This window comes from Meles meles, chromosome 2 (genome assembly GCF_922984935.1).
Source record: "Meles meles chromosome 2, mMelMel3.1 paternal haplotype, whole genome shotgun sequence".
Classification (NCBI taxonomy): Eukaryota; Metazoa; Chordata; class Mammalia; order Carnivora; family Mustelidae; genus Meles; species Meles meles.
This window is the reverse complement of record NC_060067.1, coordinates 9210077-9233430: the sequence shown is the minus strand read 5'-3', so window position 1 is coordinate 9233430 and position 23354 is coordinate 9210077. Positions and strand designations below refer to the sequence as shown.

Below are 23354 nucleotides of genomic sequence, written 5' to 3'. Positions count from 1 at the left end.
TTCTGAATGTTTATTTGGTATTACGTTTTCCAAAGCAGAAACTTCCTAAACTTCTAAACAAAAAGAAAACTCCTAAACTTCCTAAACAAACAGGCTAACCAAATTGAAAAACCTTGATACAGAGACCAGATAAAAAGGAACAGATATTTAAGAACACAGTCAAATCTTTTTTACATAAGTATGTCAACTAATATTAAAACGTATGTTTTTTTTTGTTTTTTTTGTGGTTTTTTTTTTTTTTAGATTTTAATTATTCATTTGAGAAAGTGACACAGAGAGAGCACAAGCAGGAGGAGAGGCAGAGGGAAAGGGAGAAGCAAATTCCCCGCTGAGTCAGGGAGATGCAGGGCTAGATCCCAAGACCTGCAGATCATGACCTGAGCCGAAGGCAGATGTAACCATCTGAGCCACCCAGGCACCCCAAATGTGAGTTTTTGGAAATTAAAAAAAAAATTTATATGTTTCTTAGAAATTAACTTATAATAGAGCAATGGCTGGTTGAGTAGTATAGTCCAGTAAAATTTCACCATAACTATAAGAATTTCAAATTAAATAAAATCACAATCATACTTGGGAAGATCTTTCTCTGATTTTATTCAAAATAATTTTTCTTGGGGCGCCTGTCACCCCCGCCCCACCCCAGATATTAATCAAAATACAAAAACTAAACTGCAAACATTTCTGAGGCCTGAATAAGGACACATAACCTTTATCTCGTTCAGCAGTCTCCTAAACTAAGCCTCTTAGCATTTCTTGAGGACAAAACACCAGCCATCCTCCTATCTCCAACTTCACTCTGCCCTGAGATTACATGGTAAACTATTTTTTTTTAAAACTTGGTGTTTAGTTTCGATTCAGTGCTACAGACACAGACACACAGATTCACTATGTGTTTCAGTCAGCAAGATCAGAACTTTCCAAGACAATATAAATGTAACTGAGTATATATGATACATCAATGGAAGAATCTTTTATGTGTAATCCATTATGAATTAGAAGCGTATCTTCTAATTCAAGATTAGAATAAAATACAAACTAATCTTAAAGAAGTTATTTCTTTTAACATCCTCTTCTAAAGTTAAAAAAAAAAGTTACTTGACAACTGTGGAAACCAAACCATCACATAATTATCAAAAATAATCTGCATCTGGTATTTTACTTTTTAAAATGTGGATTCTAATTTATTCATAAATGTGGCTCAGATTTCTGCCTGGAGACAAAGCAGTCTAAGATGATTTAAATCACTGATTAATGTTTTCACTGTTGGTATGAGTTTAGTTAAAAACCATCCCTCCAGAATTTGGAGCTTACCTGTGCATCAATATCAATGGCAGGGTAGATAGGAAGCATGGCTGAAGGAGAGATGATAGGACTTGGAGTTGGAGTCTGAGGTTGGGAAATGGAAGCAGCGATACTGTGGGTAGGAGTGTTTGACATTGCAGATGCTCTTCCACTGACTGCTGTTGAACAAAATAACTGCACTTAATAAGGATGAAACATTGTTAGGGAACAGTAAGAAATAATTATTAGAAAATATTCAAAGAATTTTTAAAACAAATGTCTATAGGTAGAATGCCATAGCACTAATAACTCATTTTTCTGGTTATTTTATTTCTGACTTGGGACAACAGTCTAAAAATAGAAAGTATATTAAGAATAACCCATTTCTAAATAATAATCCATCTGAAAATAAAATTCCCCTCTTACAGTATGTAATCATAAAACCTCAATTCAAAATAACCCTGAAAACAAAAAAGGTCTTATGAACTAAAACTGAATATAAATACAAATGGATAGTTGTCTATTAATCAGAAAAGGAACAAAAGGTAAAATAGTCAAGTTCAGAGGGAGAAAAGTATGAGTTTTAATCTGCCATTTTTACACCTCATATTCTAATGAAAGTAAATTCTATGTGTGGGGTGAACCTCACTCTCGAATCATTTAAAACACTCCCTACTCTTTTACTAACTGTAGGCAAGGGAACGATAATATTCTGAATGGTAGCCCTTTACTATGACAGCATAGTAAAATATGAAAATTTGATCCTCACACAGAAATATAGTTTCTCACACGTAGAATTATTCTATGGAGGGTTAAAATGCCCACCAATCAATCCAGCAATCACACTGACTTATGAGGACAAAATTAAAAGATTAAGGTAGAAATAAATGTATGCACGCAATAAATCTTCAAATACAGATTATTGTTAGTTCTAAGTATAACTTCCCTTCATATTATTTTAACCAAAATATGCAAATTAAAAAGGGGCTAATTAGATCAGTACTTGAGGTGGAAGAACTCTAAAGGTCGTGGCAACTGAGGGTATTTTATTCTCTCATGGATTCACTTCTGGAGTTAATAAGTGAACATTAATCCTTTTCTCCCCCAGCCCCCGCCATTAAAAAATACTATAGCACTGAAGTTTGGGGATTAATCTTTGAATGGTCAACAGTAGTGTGGGTGTGTGTTACCAATATACTTATCAACTACATCAGACAGAAAACAATCATGATTCACAACTGGATCTGAAACCAGGCAAAAGAGGTTATGATCCTGCCAAGAATAAAACTGAAATTGACCTTATTTAACAATTATAAACACGATTGTCAATTAAGAAATCTGTTTTACATGAAATCCTTAGTTCAGGCACAAACATACACTATATACATTATAGCAACACACATTCTATAATTATACATTTTTAAGTCCACTTAAAAAGCTAAAAGAAAAACAAAGAAGGAAACAAAACAAAACAAAACAGTTTGAATCCTTAGGGATCCAGATTAATAGGAAAGGGCATGTACTAATATACTAAATTGATCAATGGTTTGTATATTAAGAAAAAAAAAACAAGATAATTTAAATGTACATATTCTATATATAAATTGCAAAACCATAAAAAAATCTATGGCTCTTAAAATAGATTCCATAATCTCCTCTGATTGGATTGATTTTCACAAGTGAAAATGCTAAATACCAAAATTAGCTTAAACAGAATGAACACCAAACTGTCCAAAGAACTGATATTTATTTCATGATACTAAACAAAAAGTCTAAGCTTTATTGTTAAATGACGATATTGTTATTTACATTTTAATTGGAATAAGTTCTTTTAAAGAACATATGAAAACGAGTTTTCTTATTTTTGATCAAACTGCTTGTTCTTATCATCTCATCTAAAAGGAGATAAGAAAAACCAGTTCCCTCATTTCATTTCCTTTGGGGTACTTACGAAATTAATGAAATAACTGCCTGTCACTCATCCATCCCCTAGAGTGAAAAGTAACAACTTGTAAATATGCAGGGATCTGAAGAACTCTGGTACAGATCTTTACACTTCGTATTTCATTTTAGGGTTAGATTTTAAATGAGAACCAGATGCTCCAGAAAAGTTTTACATCAGGTAAGGAAAGGAGGAACTTGAGTGCACAGCAAAGGCAAGGCGTTAAGACTGGTTAAACCGGGAACTGATTTTGCTATGGTAAGTATAGAGAACAGGAAAGACAGAAGATTTGGGCCAGCCAAGTACTAGAGAAAGAGACCGAACCTTACAAGAGTGGTCTAATAAAAGGGAGTTAAAGAATAAAGAACAGGTTATGCTGCAGTGGGGAAGGAAGACTGAGCCTAAAGAGGTTATAAAATTTCAAGAAACCCAAAGAAAGAAACGGAAATGGTCATTAGTCAACCTAAAGAACAAGTACTAACACAGAAGTTGTTTAATGGAAAGTTGTGGAAGTGAGTTCAAGAGCGTATGTCTATGTTTATGTATGTGCACATGCATGATGACAGGGATGGACTGCAGGCAAGTGCCTGGATGTTTTTAATCCTGTTCTTCCTTCTGGTCATCTCTCCTCTCTCCATATAAATGGGCTTAATAAAGGGATAAAGTATTTTTATGAGAAGTATTTGTCGTAATTTCCTGAAAATTTACGTGCTTTTGAAATTCTTGTATATGAAAACACCTGAAACATATAGGCAGAGTTTGTTTTCCTTTGGTAAACCAATCAACAGAAAAACTACTTTACAAATCTCCAGTAATTCAAATCAGTATAAAAATTGTACAACTGGAAAATCAATGTTGATAAGTTTGCCCAAGAACATCATGTAAATTCTAATAGCATATCAAAAAATTTTGAAGTGTTCATTGGTAGGAATGGTCCAATCTTCATTTAATTGGATAAATAAGACTTAACTCTATACATTCTTTGGTAGTTCAACTGACAGGAGAAAGAACACTATTATGAAATAAACTAACGTCCAGTAATAGCGAACTTGGGACTTTTGGCTACTGTGCTCCAATTTTCATAAGACACTAATGTTTCTTTAATTGTATTCTCAATTATTTTAACCAGCTAATGGTGATTAACAGTAATTCTTAAATCTACAGAAAAGTTTTATGTTTATCAATATAAGAATCTTTACAGTTCTTACTAATGATTAATACCATTTTTTCCAAGGCAGTTACTATACCCTCTAAAATTAGCAGAGATCTTTGTTCTACATAATACTGCTGGGATGATAATAAAAGAGAACTAGAAAACTTAGGAGCAATTTGTTAAGTATAAAATCTGTCTCATTAGCTGGTGTCTTAGTTTCTGAATGTTAGCTAAATATCTCAACACTATACAATTTAATTTTTTTATTCTTTTAAAAGATTAAGGACAAATTATATGTAATTTCATCATAATATCTAACACTGTCCCAACAGTTTCAAAAAGTAGAAAAACTCAATCATCTTTTAAGTGTAACAAAGAATAAAAAAAAGGGGAAGACACAAGATAAAAACTACCAACTGTCAATGATTTACTGCCTTTGTTTTTCCCTTTTTCTCCCTTTTCAAATTTTCTTTATCTTTTTCCTAAATGAAGAAAATTACCCTTCTCAATATAGCATTCTTATGGTTTATAACCCTATAAAATCTCATTTTACTACTTTGTTACAGAACTCTTGAAAAGTACCAAAAATCAGAATCATTAAAACAACCTTCTAAAATATTTCCTCTTGCCAATGAAACTAATTATAATGGAGTAAATTTTCTTTGGCTACACATTTAAAGATATATCATCTATGATACTGTCAGGGGATAACACCTTCCCGTAATACAATTAGAAAGAGACTACACATTAACATTCACAGGGGAATAAAACCACTGACATACAGTATAAACAAACCCTATTTGATATGGTACTTTATTATTGTTGTAAAGGTGTTTAATTTTTTTTTTTTAAATATCCATCAGTTTTGAAGTCTGATCCATTAGGATATAAAGTATTTCTGTTCACAAATAAGCCTCCTGATGTGTCCTACTAGTTTTGCACTTCAACTTCTATCAATTTTCCAGTTTATTGGTGTGAATACAGAAGCACAAAAGCCAAAATTCAATCTTAATATTCTGAACTTAAAGAGGAAAAAGAAAAACGAAAACAAAAACTCAAACATCAATCCCACTACTGAAAAAAACCTAGATTCCTAGCCTACCCAGCTAAGCCAAAAAGTTTCAGTCATTCGTATTGCATGAGCTAATCTTTAATTCGACCTGTATCCGTCTGAGAACTTCTGAGATTGAACTAGTATTTCTAAGGATATACATGGGTCAAGAGTCCAAAAATAGTTCTCAAGTTGGGTAATGGCAAAAAATTCTGGCACACTCTTACTCGCCTTAAGCAAATCATATTTGATACCTGCTCATAACAATATAAACCCACCTGCCATGATGTCATCCAGCGTGTCATTGAGGGTCTGAGCAGGGCTGGCTACCATTAACCCTTGTTGTGTTTCTGTCAGAATTCCTTGCCCCAGCCCTGCCAACTGTGCTTGGCCCAGTACTGGCTGTCCAACTATCACTCCTTGCAGTTCTGTAAGATTTGCGATGGACCCTGGAGGCAAGGGACCTGCCGCCAGAGGCAAAGCTTGAGGCATGGCCAGAGGCTGGATTGGTGCAAAACCCATCTGAGCAGCAGTCTGCTGGGGTTCATCTTTAAGCAAAACAGGATCCACTTGCTGTAACCGTGCATAGTCTCCCTCGGAAAGCTGTTCTCCAACCCCAACAGGAGTTAGTAGTCCCAGATGTTGGCAAGACTGTTGCTGCTGCTGCTGAAGTTGAATTCTTTGAGCTTTAACCTCTAGATACTGCTTTTTTAGTTGCTGCTGAGTTTTCAGTTGTAACTCTCGTTCTACTTTCTGTAGTTCCTCCAAAATCTTTTGCTTCTTCTGAATTTGTTCCTCCCTTGTTTTGTTCAGCTCCTCGATCTTCTCCTTGGTAAGTTGGTCAGCGTGAGCCAGTTCCAAGGACTGCAGCTGTGCATTCTTTTCTATGGCTTCTTTTATTCTCTGTTCCAGTTCTGTTAACTTTCCCTGAGCCTCTTCTACAATGCTCTCTGGAGACTGATTGGTGATGTAACCCTGTACATCCTGGCTGTTTGCTGGCAAATGGCTGCTGGACTTTTGTTTAGAAGCAGCTGTGTGAAAAAGAAACCCCCTCAGAAGTGCACATGAATGGCATCCTCATTACAGAGTTACTGTTGGGAGGTTTAGTGCCAACAGTTATGCACCAAGTTATCATATCCATAGAAGGTGAAAATGTACTGTTAAGGAGTTTAAAAACAAATCCACCTTCTTTATCATAAATATAGAATGTATGTATTTTATGTGCATAGAGTAATCTTTGGGAAGTTAATTTTAAAAATATTACATGGCTAAAATTAGACAATAGAGGGATGCAGGTCTGTGATATCGAAGTGGTGCAATTAAAGTAAAATCTAAGGCTATGTGTAGACACTTCATCTGGTCATAAAGATGTAAAAACTTATCATAAGAACAGAAAAATAATGCTAGATTATTAAGATGTAGGGAAAACTTAGACCTCTAAGTTAAGGTTTTTCCACATTTGATAGTCTATGCCTTTTAAACACACACACATACACACAAAGAGTACCCAAACCACTGAGAAGTACCAGGAAATTAAATCCAGCTAAAATTTGTCTTTGTTGGGGACCTACCATCTTCAAGACTGATAAAGGCAAGATATAAATTCACATATTCACACAGCTACCTGGCCAGTAGAGAACTGGGATTCAGTTTCCCTGGAAGAAAAGATGCTGGACTACGCCATCCACTGTATCTTCTGACAGCCAGGTGAATAAACAGATCTGGCTATGGGTGTAGCAATCAGCTGTTTGCTACATTAACTGAAAAAGGTGCCAAGGCTCTAGATTGGTAGTAGTGACTGTAAAGAGCTGGTGGAAATACTTAGTATTCTTGTTGGTAAAATAATATAGGTAGCCAAAAACCAAAAAATTATAACTGCATTGGTTCTTCAGGTGAAACTTTTTAAAAAGAAAAACTGATTCAAACTGGTAGCTGTAATGTTTTGGGACATAACTCAAGAACATGCATGGTGTAACATCCACAAGTCAAATATGGACCTGAGAATTCTAGAGAAACAAACAAGCATATCTGAAGTAACTTTCAATTATTGGTTAAGAAAAGGTAGCCCAGATATAAAATCTATATCAAACCAGTTATTCTAAAATATATTTTAATTTTGATCTAAACTGTTAAGCCTTACATCACTACAGAAATTTAAGTAATTTACAAAAATGTCATCCAACTATACCCAGCCCTAATATTTTAACATGAATAGAAATGACCAGTTATTAGAGGAAATCATGGATAATCAGAACTGCATCAAAGATGAGCATCTGAATTTCTCCTAATAATACTGATAACTCTAGCATAAATTAGTGCTATTAACTATCTTCTCTCCCAATAACATGCCTTATTCATCAGTAAAAAAAAAAAAAAACTTTATGTCAACTTAGTAAAATTCAATTTTTGTGGAAAAATAATTATAAATGGATAGTTTTTTTGGTAATCTTATCATTTTTACCCAGGTAACATGTAAAAGACAGTCTGCAGAAGTGTAACTGACCTTTATTCCTGATGGGAAGAGTAGTGGCAACATTGGCAGGTGGTTTGTCAGGCTCCTGAGGTGGGACAACCATGGGCAGTGCTTGAACTGGGACACGAGGAGCCTAAGACAAAGGAAACTGATTATGTTTCTGCTTTTCCCACATACTCCATTATTTAAATTAAGAATAAGTTACAAAGACTTCTTCAAAATATTTGTAATATGGTATTAATCTCAGACATTGACATATTTACTTAAAATATGTTGGCACCAAATTATTTTCCGTAACATTTTTTTAATGGACTTTGTGAATGGTTATTCTGGCCACAGTAAAAAAGCAAATCAAAATCACATCAATCTACAATCTGAATGTTATGCCAGATTATATCTTTAACCATTTCAAATTAAATAACTGTAAGAGAACTACATATAACAAAAAAATAGTCAAATCTAGTTTAAATTGAAACTATGAGCCAAAGAGGGATAAGAAGATATAAAATACTTTAGTTTTGAATCTTACCCTATTTAAATCGTGGGATGGGGGGGTTAACTGAGTGACATCTGGTGGAGGGGCTGAAAGCAAGTTATTAGGATAGTCCAAAAGATAGCAAACAACACTTGTATGGCCACCTTTCGCTGCTTCTATCAACATAGTTGAGCCATCCTAAGAGTGGATATGGAAGGAGAGAAAATATTTTATAAAAATAAGTTAATTTCCAGAACCATTTAGGAAGATAAAGCCAATAGGCCCCAGACATATTCAAATCTTAGGTTTGATAAAGAATGTTTTCCTCTAATAAAACAGAAAAATATGAATATGCTTAAAATGCTATTATAAATAGAACTGGTGGATGATATCTTCTAAAGTTCAAGAGGAAGAATTAATTCACAACGCTACCTGAAACATTTGAATTACATACTTTTAAACGATGAGTAGGATCTGCGCCATGAGCCAAAAGTAGTTCCACCACTGCCAGATGACCCCCTGCACAAGCCAGGGACAGTACAGTGTGGTCATTATTAGCTGTGGTTCTATTCACGTTAGCTCCTAAAACAGACAAGACATGGAAAATCACGTTAGTAGACTGCTATTTCTTAAGTTATGGTAAATTTCAAAATCATAAAGAGTAGAGAGAATAACATAATGAAAATCCACATGCTCCTTATCCAGCTTCAGTGATTATAAACACACAATCTCATTTCACATAAACCCTTATCAATTCTCCTCTCCCAACATGAATTACTCTAAAACAAATCCCAGACAAACATGACATAATTTCATCCATAAACATTTCAGTATGCACTGGCAGAAGATAAGGCTAAATGTATACATTACTTCCAATGTAATCACTGTTCAAAAAAGAAAAACCTAAAACTTTATCTACATGTTAAATTCTTCCATTAAAGAAAAAGTGATTAGAAAGCAATAAAAATAAATCACATTGCCCTCTATGGGCTAACTACATAGACAATTAACAAGGAATAGAAAGTAATATTACTACCAAATAGAAAGTAATAATACTATTGATTTCTTTCACTGGGAAATACCTCAGACTGAAAACGGGTACACCACGCCCTCAACACGAATTCACCTCTGATTTAAAGCATTGTGTTTGGCAATGTGGGAAATGGAAATAAAATAGCAGGAAGAAAATGGAACCAGAGAGAGATTTATCAAAGAGAGAGGATGGTGATTAGGTAAATAATTCCGTTCTTGAGAATACTATGGTATAAACATACAAGTGTTCAAATTGCCTAAAATAATTTGACCAGGGTTATTTCTGATTTATTTTCTTTTCCTATAAACAATTACAAACTTGAGATTTCTTCAGTATTTCTGCTAAGAAGGAAATAGTATATATTGTCTTTTGAATTATACATGGTTTGCACAGCCTTTCTTTTATGAATGTTGAACCAAAAATAAAATCTTTCATCTTCTGTACTTAAGAATATGAGGAAATCTGCATAAAAACTGTTTCAAGTTGAGCTTATTTAGTGAACACCTAACAAATAACTTAAAGGAAGTAATAAGATGCTACTTTTGTCATTTAAAATAGTTTTTGTTATTGAAAGTAGAATTACTGACCATAGATGAAATCCTCCATGCATTTTGGCATTTTTGTCACATTTCAATTTTGAATACTTTTGTGTTATATTTATGACCATTTCTATATTTTACAAAGAAGGAAACTTAGGCCCAAGGAAATGTAAAGTAGAAGAGTGACCTGCCCTTAAGTATCTCAGTGGCATAAACATAAAAATACAGGTTTCAAGATATATTATTAAATAAACAGAACAGATTTTAGGTTATCTAAAGCCTCAAAGATTTACATAGAGAATTTTTCTTTATAAAAGTGTTTCTCAACAAGGGTGGTATTCAGTATCACAATTCTTCCTAGTTTGGAAATGTTCTATGCATTGCAGGATATTTATCAACCACCCACTCACAAAATCTCAGTAGCATTCCTCCATCAGTGATACCCCCCAAAATGTCCTTTACCTCTCAATCTCTAAATAACCCAGGGCAGGGAATAGACATCTTTGGGGAAAAGACTACTGCTTTACACAAACCTACCTTTACTAATTAAGAACTGAACAGTACAAACATGACCAGCTCTTGCAGCTTTCATTAAAGGAGTCCTTCCACCTTCAGATTCATGTTCCTATTAAAAAAAAATAATTTAATTGCTAGTGAATAGTTGTACTTTTTCATGAATATCAAAAGGAAAAGAGTTGGACTAATTTCTGAATCTAAATATATTAAATATCATGCTTTGAAACAAATTAAGGAATACATCTTTAAATTTTAAAAATCCCAAATTAGAAACATGTTCTACAGATATAATTTAAGAACTGAAGTTATATTCATGTGATTGTGACTCCCTCATCTAAATCCATCTGGGTAATTTTTCCTTCTCTACCAAAAGGACTGTGTAACTTGAACAGTGAATGGCATCTAACACAGCCGTCTCCAATCAGCATTATCAGCGTTATCCTTATCCACTCCAAGTGATCTTCCGTTTGTTAGTTTGTATCCCACCTATATGAATTTCTGCAGTACATCATTCCCTTCTTTATAGACTTCCCATTAACTCCATGTTACCTTATATGAAAACATCAAAGTTAATGATTTAATATCTGGAAAACCACCAATTATAAGGTATTACTAGAGATTTCAGAGTCTCAAAAGGATAGAGAATCTACTGCATTCTTGTGATTGCTGAGAAATTGAGAACACTATTAGAGAAATTTTCAGATCTTAGAATATCAAGGTTGGAGAAAAAAATACAGTTTATAAAGATATATATATATAAATAAGACATGCATTTATGCATTTATATATATGCATGTTTTATACACACACACACACACACATTCACATCTGATTAATAGCTTGATTTTTCTCTTAAGCCACACACTAAGTTGTTTGAATTGCAACGAACTAATAAACAAAGTTACATTGCTATATGTTTCACAACTACTGTGGTAAATATATATATATATATTGTGGTAAATATATATATACACATGTACACACACACACACATATATATATATATATATATACACACACATACACACACTGGAAATATAGTTCTTAAGCTCAATAAATTCAAAATCTAATTTAGAAGAAATATGCACACAACTAACAAGAGTATGTGTCATAACTGCTTCAAGAGCTGTACCAACTCATGCAAAACTGAAAGACACAACAGTAATCCCATTTCTAGTTTCATGCTTTCCTTCCATAAATGAGGAAAGAGAAATGAAATAAAGTTTACAAAACTGATCAATGGAGTCTTTTTCTGCTCGCATGTATGAATTTTTGTCATAAACTATGATCTTTTACAGGAATACAAATTTGCTTGTTAATCTCAGTCCCATGAAAATATGATTATTTAAGTTTTAACTACCTTTCCATGTCTCACTTCTACTCCCTCACATGCTAAACTGGAACGGTATTTTCCCCATACATGTTTGCTTTTGCTTCCCTACCTCTCAGGCTGTGCTCACACTATTTCTTCCAACTGAATATCTCTTTCGTCACAACAGTGCCCTATCGACCTTTTTTAAACCTTACCCAACCCAAAATACAGTATTCTCAGATGACTTCGTGACCTCTCCTGAGCTTCTTTACTGTCTGTACTTTATCTCTTTATAATCTACCATACAACGACTTCAGTATTCCATCCTTTCTACACAATTATAAATTGAGTGAAAAGACTACTTATTAAATACTTACCTTCCAAAAATAGCTAAGTACCTAAGAAAAAATTAATTTGTACTAACACATTAACATAAAATTTCCCTTTTATTATGGAGAACAAGGGATAATAGACTGGATAACCCTGCTATCAAGAAGAGTAATAACAGAACCCAAACAGTGTGAAAAGAAAATATGCCCAAAAGAGAAAAAAAAAATGGCAAAAAGGCCAACAAAAAATTAGAAGAAACACTTTTGTCTGTAATCTCCTAGAGTTTTAAATTAATTTCTTGTCTTGGTTTTAGGTATTAGGATTTAAAAAGTGACCTAGCTTACCAGATCTGCTCCTGCCTGAAGTAGGACATCTGCTACATCCGTATGACCATTTTCACAGGCATACGTTAGTGCTGTATCCCCTGTTGCTGTTGTAGCATGAACATTAGCTCCTGTGGTAGTATTAAACAATACAGAGACTTAATAAAAGAACCATAAGACATACATGATGGACACAGAAATTTCTTCTACATAAAAGTCACATCTCCTCAAATAGCCCTATCCACTTCTAGAAACAGAGAATATTATCAGCATTTTAAAAGCAAGAAAAAAAATATAAATAATTACTGCCTGAAATTAAAGCTATAGATACTTCAAACTTCATAAGGTAAATTATTTATGCAGAATACACACAATAGTTGACCACATTTTTACCACATTTTAAATACATTCAGTGTGTAAGAAAAAAATTATTTGCATTGTAACATTTTTATTTAAATAAATCATGTAAAAACTCCTCCCAAATGCAAACATGCCTACCTGCAGCTAATAAGTATTTAACTAACTCCAAATGACCTTCTTGAGCCGCTTCCATTAAAGGGGTAGAACACCCTAGTTCAATATCAGCTCCTGCCTTTATTAGAAAGTCTGCCACTTCCAGAAAGCCTCCACAGCAAGCCAGAGTCAAGGCAGTTTCTTGAGTTTCTTCTGTCTGTGCATTGATATTCGCTCCTAGAACAAAAATTCTAATTATTTTAAGAAAGTCATTAACTTATTTCAAATAAGCAAAACATGTTGTTTCCCAATAGCTATACGTCAAAAATGAACATTTGTATTATTTTACTGTTTATTTTCCTAAGTAATAAAATACTTCTCCCCTATTTTAAGAGGCAAATACAAATAAAGAAAATTATTAAAAATATACCCACGAGTCCATATTTGATGCACACAGCTGCAGGAAGATTTACTCAGCCAGAAGGTACAAACCAGGTGATAAAGGACTTAGAAAAATAAACTACACTCCCTTGTTATAAAGATTCAAAATTAAGGATGATGATGATGATGATGTTAGCTAATATTTAATACACTATTACCGTTTGTCAGGTAATATTTGAAAGCATTTTACATGTTCTTATTGGCTCCATTACACAGATAAGGAAGTTGAGGTTCATTAACTTGCCCAAGGCCACAACATTATCATTATCAGTACTACCACCATTCACCATAGAATACTTCTTATATTTAATTTTGCTATCTGTAGGGTTGTTGTGAACCTTTATATATATTATATGTAAAGATTTTTGAACATTGTTTATCATACAGTGCACAGAAGCTTAGGAACTTGCCTAAAGTTACAAAATTGGCAAGCACTGGAGCTGTGACTCAAATGTAAAAAGTATGCTACAAAACCTCTGCATTTAAAGTTCTAGCCAATATAGTTTTTTAAAAATGTGCCACTCTTCTTAAATTTGTCCAAACAAAAACTTTACTACTAAAACAGATTACAAAACTTGGCTACAAATATACAGAAAGATAGGAGATTACCTCTAAAGGTTTCTTACTTTAAAAAAAAAATTTTTTTTTAATATGTTTTGTTAGTCACCATACAGTAGACCGGTTTTTTTTTGTTTGTTTTTTTCTTTTTTTTTTAAAGATTTTATTTATTCATTTGACAGCGAGAGATCACAAGTAGGCAGAGAAGCAGGCAGAGAGAGAAAGGGAGGGAAGCAGGCTCCCTGCTGAGGAGCCTGATGTGGGGCTCGATCCCAGGACCCTGAGATCATGACCTGAGCTGAAGGCAGAGGCTTAACCCACTGAGCCACCCAGGTGCCCTAGTACACCGGTTTTTGATGTAGTGTTCCATGACTCATTGTTTGCGTGTAACACCCAGTGCTCCATGCAATCCATGCCCTCCTTAATACCCATCACCAGGCTCACCCATCCCCCTACCCTCCTCCCTTCTAAAATCCTGTTTGTTTCCCAGAGTCCATAGTCTTACATGGTTCATCTCCCGCTCCGATCCCCCACCCTTCATTTTCCCCTTCCTTTTAATGTCCTCTATGCTATTCCTTATGTTCCACAAATAAGTAAAACCATATGAAAATTGACTCTCTCAGCTTGACTTATTTCACTTAGGATAGTCTCCTCTAGTCCCATCCATGTGGAGGCAGAAGCTGGGTATTAAACTTTTCTGATCACTGAGTAATGTTCCTCCGTCTATATGGACCACATCTTCTTTATCTATTCATGTGTTGAAGGGCATCTCAGCTCTTTCCACAGTTTGGCTATTGTGGACATTGCTGCTATGAACATTGGGGTACATGTGCTCCTTCTTTTCACTACATCTGTATCTTTGGGTAAATACTCAGTAGTGCATTTGCTGGGTCATAGGGTAGCTCCATTTTTAATTTTTGGAGGAACCTCCACACTGTTTTCCAAAGTGGCCTTGTCAAATTTTCCCATTCTAACTGGCGTAAGGTGGTATTTCAATGTGGTTTTGATTTGGATTTCCCTGATGGCTGATGGCGATGACATTTTTTTCATGCGTCTGTTAGCCATTTGTATGTCTTCATTGGAGAAATAAATGTCTGTTCATGTCTTCTGCCCATTTTCTGAGTTGATTATTGTTTTTGGGGGTGTTGAGTTTAAGAAGTTTTTTATACCTCTGGGCTATCAGCCTTTTGTCTGTTAAGCTAAAGGTACCTTAATAATGCAAAATAAATGTGTCACTTTTCCCAAACATAAAGTCCGCTATGTGCTGACTCCTCGACAGCTTCTTACAAATGCATTCTTGCATTCTCATCATGTCAGTCCTTATGGTAGGACTGCCCACATTTTGTTTCATGAAACACTAGATACATTAAGTATTTATTATTAAGTGTTTATCCCCAAGAGGAATTCTCTCAATATATTGCTTTGAGAAATGCTAAATCTCTTACATGCCCCTACATAATCTACAACCCTAACTCATCCCCAATTCTGTCTCTACTCACAAAGCGCACGATGTTTGAAAGCTTTAAAGAAGTCTATTTGGTTTTGTTTTGCACAGTTCAGAAGCTATTTTCAAAGCAAATACCTTTTTATTCATTTTTGTGACATCTTACAAATCTACTAGAAAGATGAAACAAAGAAACCCAATTTTATAATATTGCAATCTTACATTTTAAATATTTGTGCTTTAGTGTTTTCACTGGTATGGTTACCTTGGCCTAGAAGTAATGCCACCATTTCTTCATGTCCTTCACGAGCTGCTTCCATCAGTGGTGTATAACCTTCATCATTGACCTCTTCCAGGCTAGCTCCTCTTTCAATGAGTAAAGCCGCAAGTTCCACATGACCACCACATGCAGCCAAAGTCAATGGTGACTCAAATGAATCAGCAGGCATGTTCACTTGGGCACCACTGTCAAGAAGTAACCTAGCTACTTCAACATGGCCATCCTAATTACAATGCAATTAAAAAAATTAAATCAGCACCATTAAAAGAAACATTAAAAATGTGAACACTTCTCAATTACTATACAATGAAGGTTTATTAATCTATATTCAAATAAGAATAAATCTACATTTAACAGTTGAGAAAGCAAGCATTAAGTAAGACCATCTATATGTCTGTGGCATAGACCATGAAACAGAGATTGAGGCTATGAAACTTGTAGAACAGTAATACCTCCCTTCAATCAAGAGGCTTATTAACCTTTGGGGAAAAAAAGACATTAAGTACATGTAACAAAAGACTACTATGAAACAACACCAGCACTGCACAATATATACTTAAATGCTACATGGATAAAGCCTAGAAAGGGAAAGCAGTATTTTTGTAGAAACCTTAAGGAGTAGCAAACTTTTGACCAGGTAGAAAAAGAAAAATCCAATACTTTTTGGAGAAGGCAGAGAATTTAGATGATGTGTTAGAGGAAAGGAAACACAATTTATACACAGTACTTCCTTTTGTTGTTCAATATTCAGATGCCAGTGAAATTTAAAAGAAAAAAGAATACTCTCTTACTATCTTCTGTCTCCTTTGCTAGTCTCTCCTTCCCACAACTTTCCTAACTATAGGCAACTCCAAGGCTCTCTTTTCTTTTTCGCCTTTGATGTGATTTTTCCTTGTATATATTACTTTACAGACAGTTCATCTTCTTCTGAACATGTCACACCCATTTTTACCTCTGTACTTGCCACACTGCACAACTTTAATGCCCTATTTCAATGGTTACTTTGTGTTCCTTTGGCTCATAATTTTCTCCCTCCATCATTAACTCCTGTATTTCCTTTAAAATCCAGCTTAAAATCCCAATCTCTTGGCAAGCTTCGAAATGTCTGGCCACTACCAGTATCTTTCATCTACTTATAACACTTCCAAGACATGCTGATTAGGTCTACAGAATGTTCCATTTTGATTTCTTAATCTACATAGTTCTCTAGTGGCTGTCACAAGGATCTTTTAAGTTCTTTACCATGGGGATGTTATTGATGTGTTTTAAATACATGACATTATTTAATGCTCACAACAACCTAAGAGAAGGATATTACCCTAATTTCAACAGATGAGAACTTAAGACCCTCAAAGAAAACTCATGTTTCTGCAAAGGATCATTTATTAAGGCAAACACTGGCATGGCTAATTCAAGTCTTAATTAACTATCTGCTATTTTTAAAAATCAGTAATTAAAATTTAACATCCTTTCATTGAGAGAAGAAACAAATTCATTTGGGGCCTTTTTCTATCTTTGGCATGTTTTTCTCAAAATCAGCCTATAATGTTATTCTGATTCATTTCTGTGCCACAAATCACAGACTAAGATACGGAAGTTTAAATAAGAGTACTATTACTACCTGTTCCTAGTATAAACCCTAAAAAGAAAGTTCATAAAAAAGAAATTAAGGGCTCAGAAAAGACCATACATAGAGGGGGAATTATGTTACACAAATAATAATCTAATTTCCAAATTTTCATTTTTCATTCAAACTTAAAATTATCAGTTTGATGAACATGCTCTGCTTAGCATTATGTGTATACTTTGTGGATTATATTCTTCTTACTATCCCTAATTAACTTTTTAAAAGTTGCTTTTTGTGTCAACTGTGTAATACCAGCATAGTCATGTGAGAATGAGAAAATAAAAGTAGTGCTGTAAAGCTCCAGAAAGTACCTTTAACAGAAAGAAGTTAACGCTACACAACTGGCTCTGAATGCTATTGATAATTCAGATAGCTGAGTTCTGCTCTATAATAATAAATCTATGATAAACAAATCTTTGAACTCAAGGAAAAGGTGCTCGTCATACACTAGAATTGTCTCTATGAATTATAGATAGATATATTTCATGTACGTATTTCACCAGTCTTACCATGCAAGCCTCCATTAGAGCAGTGTGCATTTCATCTGTTTTATGCTCTTGATCTGCGCCTGCTTCCAAAAGAAATCGCACCATCTCTAGATGTCCTAAACCAAAAATGTGTAAGATTACTTTAAAATATTATTCCAAAAAATGTAAGAAAAATTTATAATACTTTGAAAATTTATATTTAACTTATAGTAATAAATTTATAAGCATAATACTAAAGTCAGCTGCAAACCACCCTCAACTGTAACACATAAATTATACAAGTGATACTTGTAGTTCTACTCCTTACTCTGTTGCCAATACTATAATCCTTGCTGCAAGTAAGTAAAGATGCCATTAAAATCCAAAATCCAGAATATCTCCTCTACCACCTTTTAAGAGCTAGGGCACGCTATATTTATTTATGCTACAGAATAAATTAGCTTTCATGAATTAGTAGCCTGGGATAATAATAACTGAAGTTACTTCTAAGAGGAAATGCATTTTAAGTTTCAATTACTAACTCATAAAGTTTTTAGGAATAACCTGTTTATAAATTGGGATTATATGTGTGTATATATATATATTTCTGTCTGAAACCACATCATTTAGTTTATACTTATTCACCTATTTAGATATAAACATACATGCACATACATATACAATACTCATATATTTATATTTATGCAGTTTCAAATAAACCATATGCTTCAGTTCAAATAAAGACACCTTATTAGTAGTTTAAAAGACAAGATATTTTTTAGGATTTCAGACACTATGTAAGAAACAGTAGAAAAATGACTAATTTTTTCCCAACTTTATTTGGAAGGAATTGCAATCAATTCTCAATCAATTAGGACTAAGGGGAAGCAGTGGACGGTAAAATCATAAACAACTAAAACTAACTTCAGTAAGTAACTGTAACATCTGCCGGATCTTGTTTTTGCTAACTACCTACCTCCCTTTCCTCTCAGTCTTTTTCCCTTCCCAAAGATCCACATCAACGTTCAGTCTCAGCCTCAGTTCTAGCCCTTCCCCATCTCCTCCTTGTCAATCTATATCCTAGAAGACCTCACCCGAAATAGAGGAAAGGGAGAGGGTCCATGGATCCTTGTAAGTAGCAGAGATGTTCTCCACCAGCTCAGTTCTATATCCAGCTTCTAATTAAAGCCTGCAAGCCCCAACCTCAGACGCCCCTTGGAAAGCAGGGTGGGGCTACAAGCAAAGGAGAGAGGGAAGAGTAGTTATATGTAGCCCCATCTCAAAGCTCTTCTGGCCAGCTGGGACCCAACAGTAAAAAACAGCCAGTTCCAGGTTCAAAAGTACTTGTGAAAAGGGGAGAGAGCCACCCAATCAATCAGCTTGCCTGGAGAGGCTGTCCCAAGGCTTTAATTCTGCTCCTCCCAATGAAATAAGCCTCTGCTAATTACCAAACAGTACTGGGGAAGTAAGGGACCTCAGCTGTGTTTCCTAACCATCCTTAATCTGAGACTCTGTTAACACCAGACAACCGAAAGCAGTTTAGATAGAGCATATTTTCACATTTAACTTCAATTTTAGTCATTTATGTTATTTTAACCATGTTTTTAAAGGAAATTATCAGGGGACCTCACACAACCTGAAATAGAAAGGAACAAAACACCACCAGAGCCACAACTAGGGTGTGGTGATCAAAGCCTTAGGTGTATAATTTAAGGAGGTATTCCCTCACAAGCTTGGTGGGGGAAGTGATTCAGCCATTGAGAGTGAGTGCCCGCTTAAATTCTGTACCTTATCTTGTAGTAAGAGTTTTTACTGGTGCCTCAAGGTCAAGAATTTACCACTTATTTTATTATACAAACATGACAGCTGCAGATGTTACGAAACACTGAACTGAATGGCTATGCAGACATAAAATTTACCTTTTAAAAAAGTTCCTTGGTTTAGCCACCTTTTTATCTGTCAAAAACGTAGTCTGAGAAGCATGTGGTGGCTCTGTGGCTATCTTTTTAGAATCTAGGATCTAGAGCATTTACTAGCTGAAGAATGAGCAACTTTCCAGACAACTGTCTTGCCCTCTCAAAGGACGCATTTTTCAGTATTACCAATATTTTCAGGTTGACTGACATCATTTAAAATATCATATACCCCTTTTGTACAGTTAGGTACGTATAGGTAGGTGTTTTGTCAACTTCAACCAGCTCATCCTTCTAACTTTATTAAATGTGTTGATGATATTCCAACACTGTTCTTTAGAATTCAAACTCTCCTCACACCACTTTTCATTTCTCAAATCTCCACCTATTTCTTCAGCTTTCCTCCTTCTTAGTGTCATGCAAAATAGCTTAACCACCTTCTTGTTAATAGAAGCTACTTTTATTTACTTCTAAACCTACAGATTAAATACTTCTGGAATCAAGAGGATTCTTTTGTGTGAACCACGCAAAATATTCTGACACAAAAACCATGAAAAATTACAGTGCATAATTAAAATTAACCATTTCTGATAAAACAACTAAACCATTTCACAGTCGTTTTTCACTGACAATATATTTATAATATTAAGTTTATATTTCAAAACTTTACATATTAAACTCTGAAACATTTTGAGCACTTTTCTTTAAGTTAATTACATATAACATTCTATTACCACCTCTTAATTAACTTTGTGACTTAAAAACTGTATTATGTAAAGTAACAGTCATATCATGTGTTTAAAAACTTTGTTTTACAAAAATGTTTTATGCCGTACCTTTGTAACAAGCTAATGTAAGGGCACTCTCTTTAAATTCATTGGAATGCGTATTAATGCCAGCCCCATTTTCTAGCAGCAATCTGGCTACTTCCACATGTCCAGCACTTCCAGCTTCCATAAGCGGAGTATGACCATTTTCATTATGGTCCTCAATACTAGCACCGGATTCCAAGAGCACCTTTACAACATCTACATAGCCTCCAGCACAAGCATATGTAAGTGCCGTATTGCCTATTTTAATAGAGAAAAACAAAAAGACATTTTTTTATTTTTAATTAACTAGCCAGCATATAATACATCATTAGTTCTTGATGTAGTGTTTAACAATTCACTAGTTGTGTATAACACCGAGGGCTCTTTATACCACACATGCCCTCCTTGATACCCACCACCTGGTTACCCCATCCCTCCACCCCTCCCTTCTGTAAACCTCAGTTTCGCTCCTGGAGTCTAGAGTCCCTCATGGTTTATCTCCCTCTCTGATTTCTTCCCATTCAAGGAAAAACAAAAAGATATTAACATAAAATACTAAAATAAAAAGAGCCTAATTTATCATCAAGAAGAAAACTAAAATGGGAGATGGTAATTTTTTTTTCTTAAGATTTTATTTATTTGTCAAAGAGAGAGAGCACAAGCAGGGAAAGTAGCAGACAGAGGGAGAGGGAGAAGCAAAGCAGGCTCCCCACTGAGCTGGGAGCCCAGTGAGATGTCAGACTCTAGACCTCAGGATGCAGGATCATGACCTGAGCCACAGGCAGATGGGGAGACTATAATCTTAATAAATTTAGATAATACATATAATTCCTTTCCCATTGCCTTTTATCTTACTGAAATCAACTCCCAGCTCTTTTCCATTTAATATCAGTGTCAAATATATGTTGAAAATAAATTCACTTGCCATAACTGTACATTTATAAAAGAACTGAGCAATTCTAAAACTTAAACTTTTCATATGAGAAAAAAAGTTATGTTCATTCTAACTTGAGAGAAAAGTTTCACATGCTTTAATTTTTGTGATTATAATTATTCATCATATGTAGATATATCTCATACTGTTCCTTTAATCATACATATTTGTTTTCACTGCAACTTCAAACATCAGCTAACTATCAAAGCTAAAAGTAATTTCAAAAATGTTCCTCTGGATGATAGAAATCTCCCACATTACAAGGGGAAAAAAAATAACATTCTGGGTAAAAATAAGGGTTTCTAAAACCCCTTCAAACCAGAACATGTAAGCTCCTAAAAATTATTTAAAATATTTAACAAATTTGGGGCATCTGGGTGGCTCAGTTGGTTAAGCATCTGCCTTCAGCTCAGGTGATCCTGGGGTGTCCCTGGATCCAGCCTAAATTGGGCCCTGCTCAGCGGGGAGTCTATTTCTCCTTCTCCCTTTGCCCCTCCCCCTGCTCCTTCTCTCTTTCTTGCTGCTTCTCACTCTCTCTCATATAAATAAAATCTTTAAAAATAAAATATTTAACAAATTTGAAAATCTTACATGAAGACACACAAAATATATTTTCATATAAATCCATCTATGCCCAAGTTTGAAAAAAAAGATAAAAGTTTAAAAAAATAAAAGTTTAAACTAAAGTCATGTACCCCTTGTGGGACACAATGTTTTCATACGACTTTCTTGTTCTATAGGCCACAATTTAGTATCAGTAGACAATGACAGACCTGCCTTGCATTCCACAGCCCTCTTCTTCCACCTATCTTCCCTTCCATTCTCCCCTGAGAAATAGGAAATCTGGGTTGGAGCACTGTAGCCCATTTCCAAGAGGGTAGTCCTTCTAACTGAGCAAGTATTTAATTTACTCTAAAAGAACTTTTAAAGACCAAATGATCATCCTCACATACCAAAGAGGAAAAATTTTATTCAAAATATATTCTATACATTAAACCTAATGCACAGCCTTATGCAAACATGCAGCACTTTGTAGTCAGAGAATTGCAAGAGCTTTATAAGCAATGACTGTCATGTGAAATAATTATTACCAAAGGGTCTTCATATTAAATGAAACTGAAAAAGAAGTATGCATAACCTGTTGAAGACTGTGCATTGACATCGGCTTTATGAGCTAGCAGCAACTTCACAATTTTGACATGTCCTCCATTAGCAGCAGCCATTAAAGGTGTAATGTCACCTTTGATTCCCCTATCTTCCACATTTGCATGCATTGCCAACAAAACCTTATGAAAGAAAAAGGTTAAGTGATATTAGAAAATGATATATTTATAACACATGGAACATACTTACACTAACACCCACCTAGTCATTTATAGTAAGAGCCAACAACCACAAAGTGTATCTAACAAAACTATTTGTTGAAATGAACTGAATGGTTGAGTTTTATTATTTTCCTAAAAAGTAGGCCAAATTAAAAAACAAAAACAACCCGTGTGATTATTTTTATCATACGAACCTGTGCAAGCTCATAGTATCCAGCAGAACAAGCTAAACAAAGGAGGCTCTCCCCTTCCTCAGTGTGCTCATTTACACTTCGCCCTTCAATGAGTAACTTTCGCACAGCATTTACATCTCCTTCTGAACAGGCTTCTGCCAAACTGCGGCTATTGTGGAAGAACATTATAATATCAGGATATAAAAATACGAAAAATTACACAGCGCACTGGCTTTTGAGGTAAAAATTCCAACTATGGACACTTCTAAAGAGTCTCTCAACTCCTGGATAAAATCCATCCTAAGAAAAACACTAAATCCAGTGCTATTAATATTCTCTTCATTTCAAATATAAGTCAATTCTTGCATCATCCTCTTGAAGGTCCTGTCACTTCTGGTACTAAAGGCACCCACGGGTAACCTCTTTTCTGTATCTCTATTATCACTACCACCCAGATTCAAGAACATCATGTTTAGCCCAGATTATGGCAAAGTCTCCT

General features: G+C 34.6%; 1 protein-coding gene across 6 annotated transcripts in view; it reads right to left on the bottom strand.

Annotated features, from left to right (window-relative positions):
- Positions 1-23354, bottom strand: part of ANKRD17 (ankyrin repeat domain 17) — a 162770-nt gene that overhangs the window by 52411 nt on the left and 87005 nt on the right. For 3 of the 6 annotated variants that reach the window (XM_045989927.1, XM_045989937.1, XM_045989941.1), the window contains exons 4-16: positions 22877-23024; positions 22496-22643; positions 20448-20681; positions 17741-17835; positions 15590-15827; positions 12927-13118; positions 12450-12559; positions 10485-10572; positions 8830-8957; positions 8430-8573; positions 7931-8033; positions 5706-6458; positions 1312-1460 (exon numbers count right to left, since the gene is read on the bottom strand). In XM_045989927.1, the coding sequence (XP_045845883.1) occupies positions 1312-1460; positions 5706-6458; positions 7931-8033; positions 8430-8573; positions 8830-8957; positions 10485-10572; positions 12450-12559; positions 12927-13118; positions 15590-15827; positions 17741-17835; positions 20448-20681; positions 22496-22643; positions 22877-23024 (2530 nt within the window). The remainder of the gene's footprint in view (positions 1-1311; positions 1461-5705; positions 6459-7930; positions 8034-8429; positions 8574-8829; positions 8958-10484; positions 10573-12449; positions 12560-12926; positions 13119-15589; positions 15828-17740; positions 17836-20447; positions 20682-22495; positions 22644-22876; positions 23025-23354) is intronic. The other 3 variants (XM_045989932.1, XM_045989947.1, XM_045989952.1) reach the window with 3 other exon arrangements.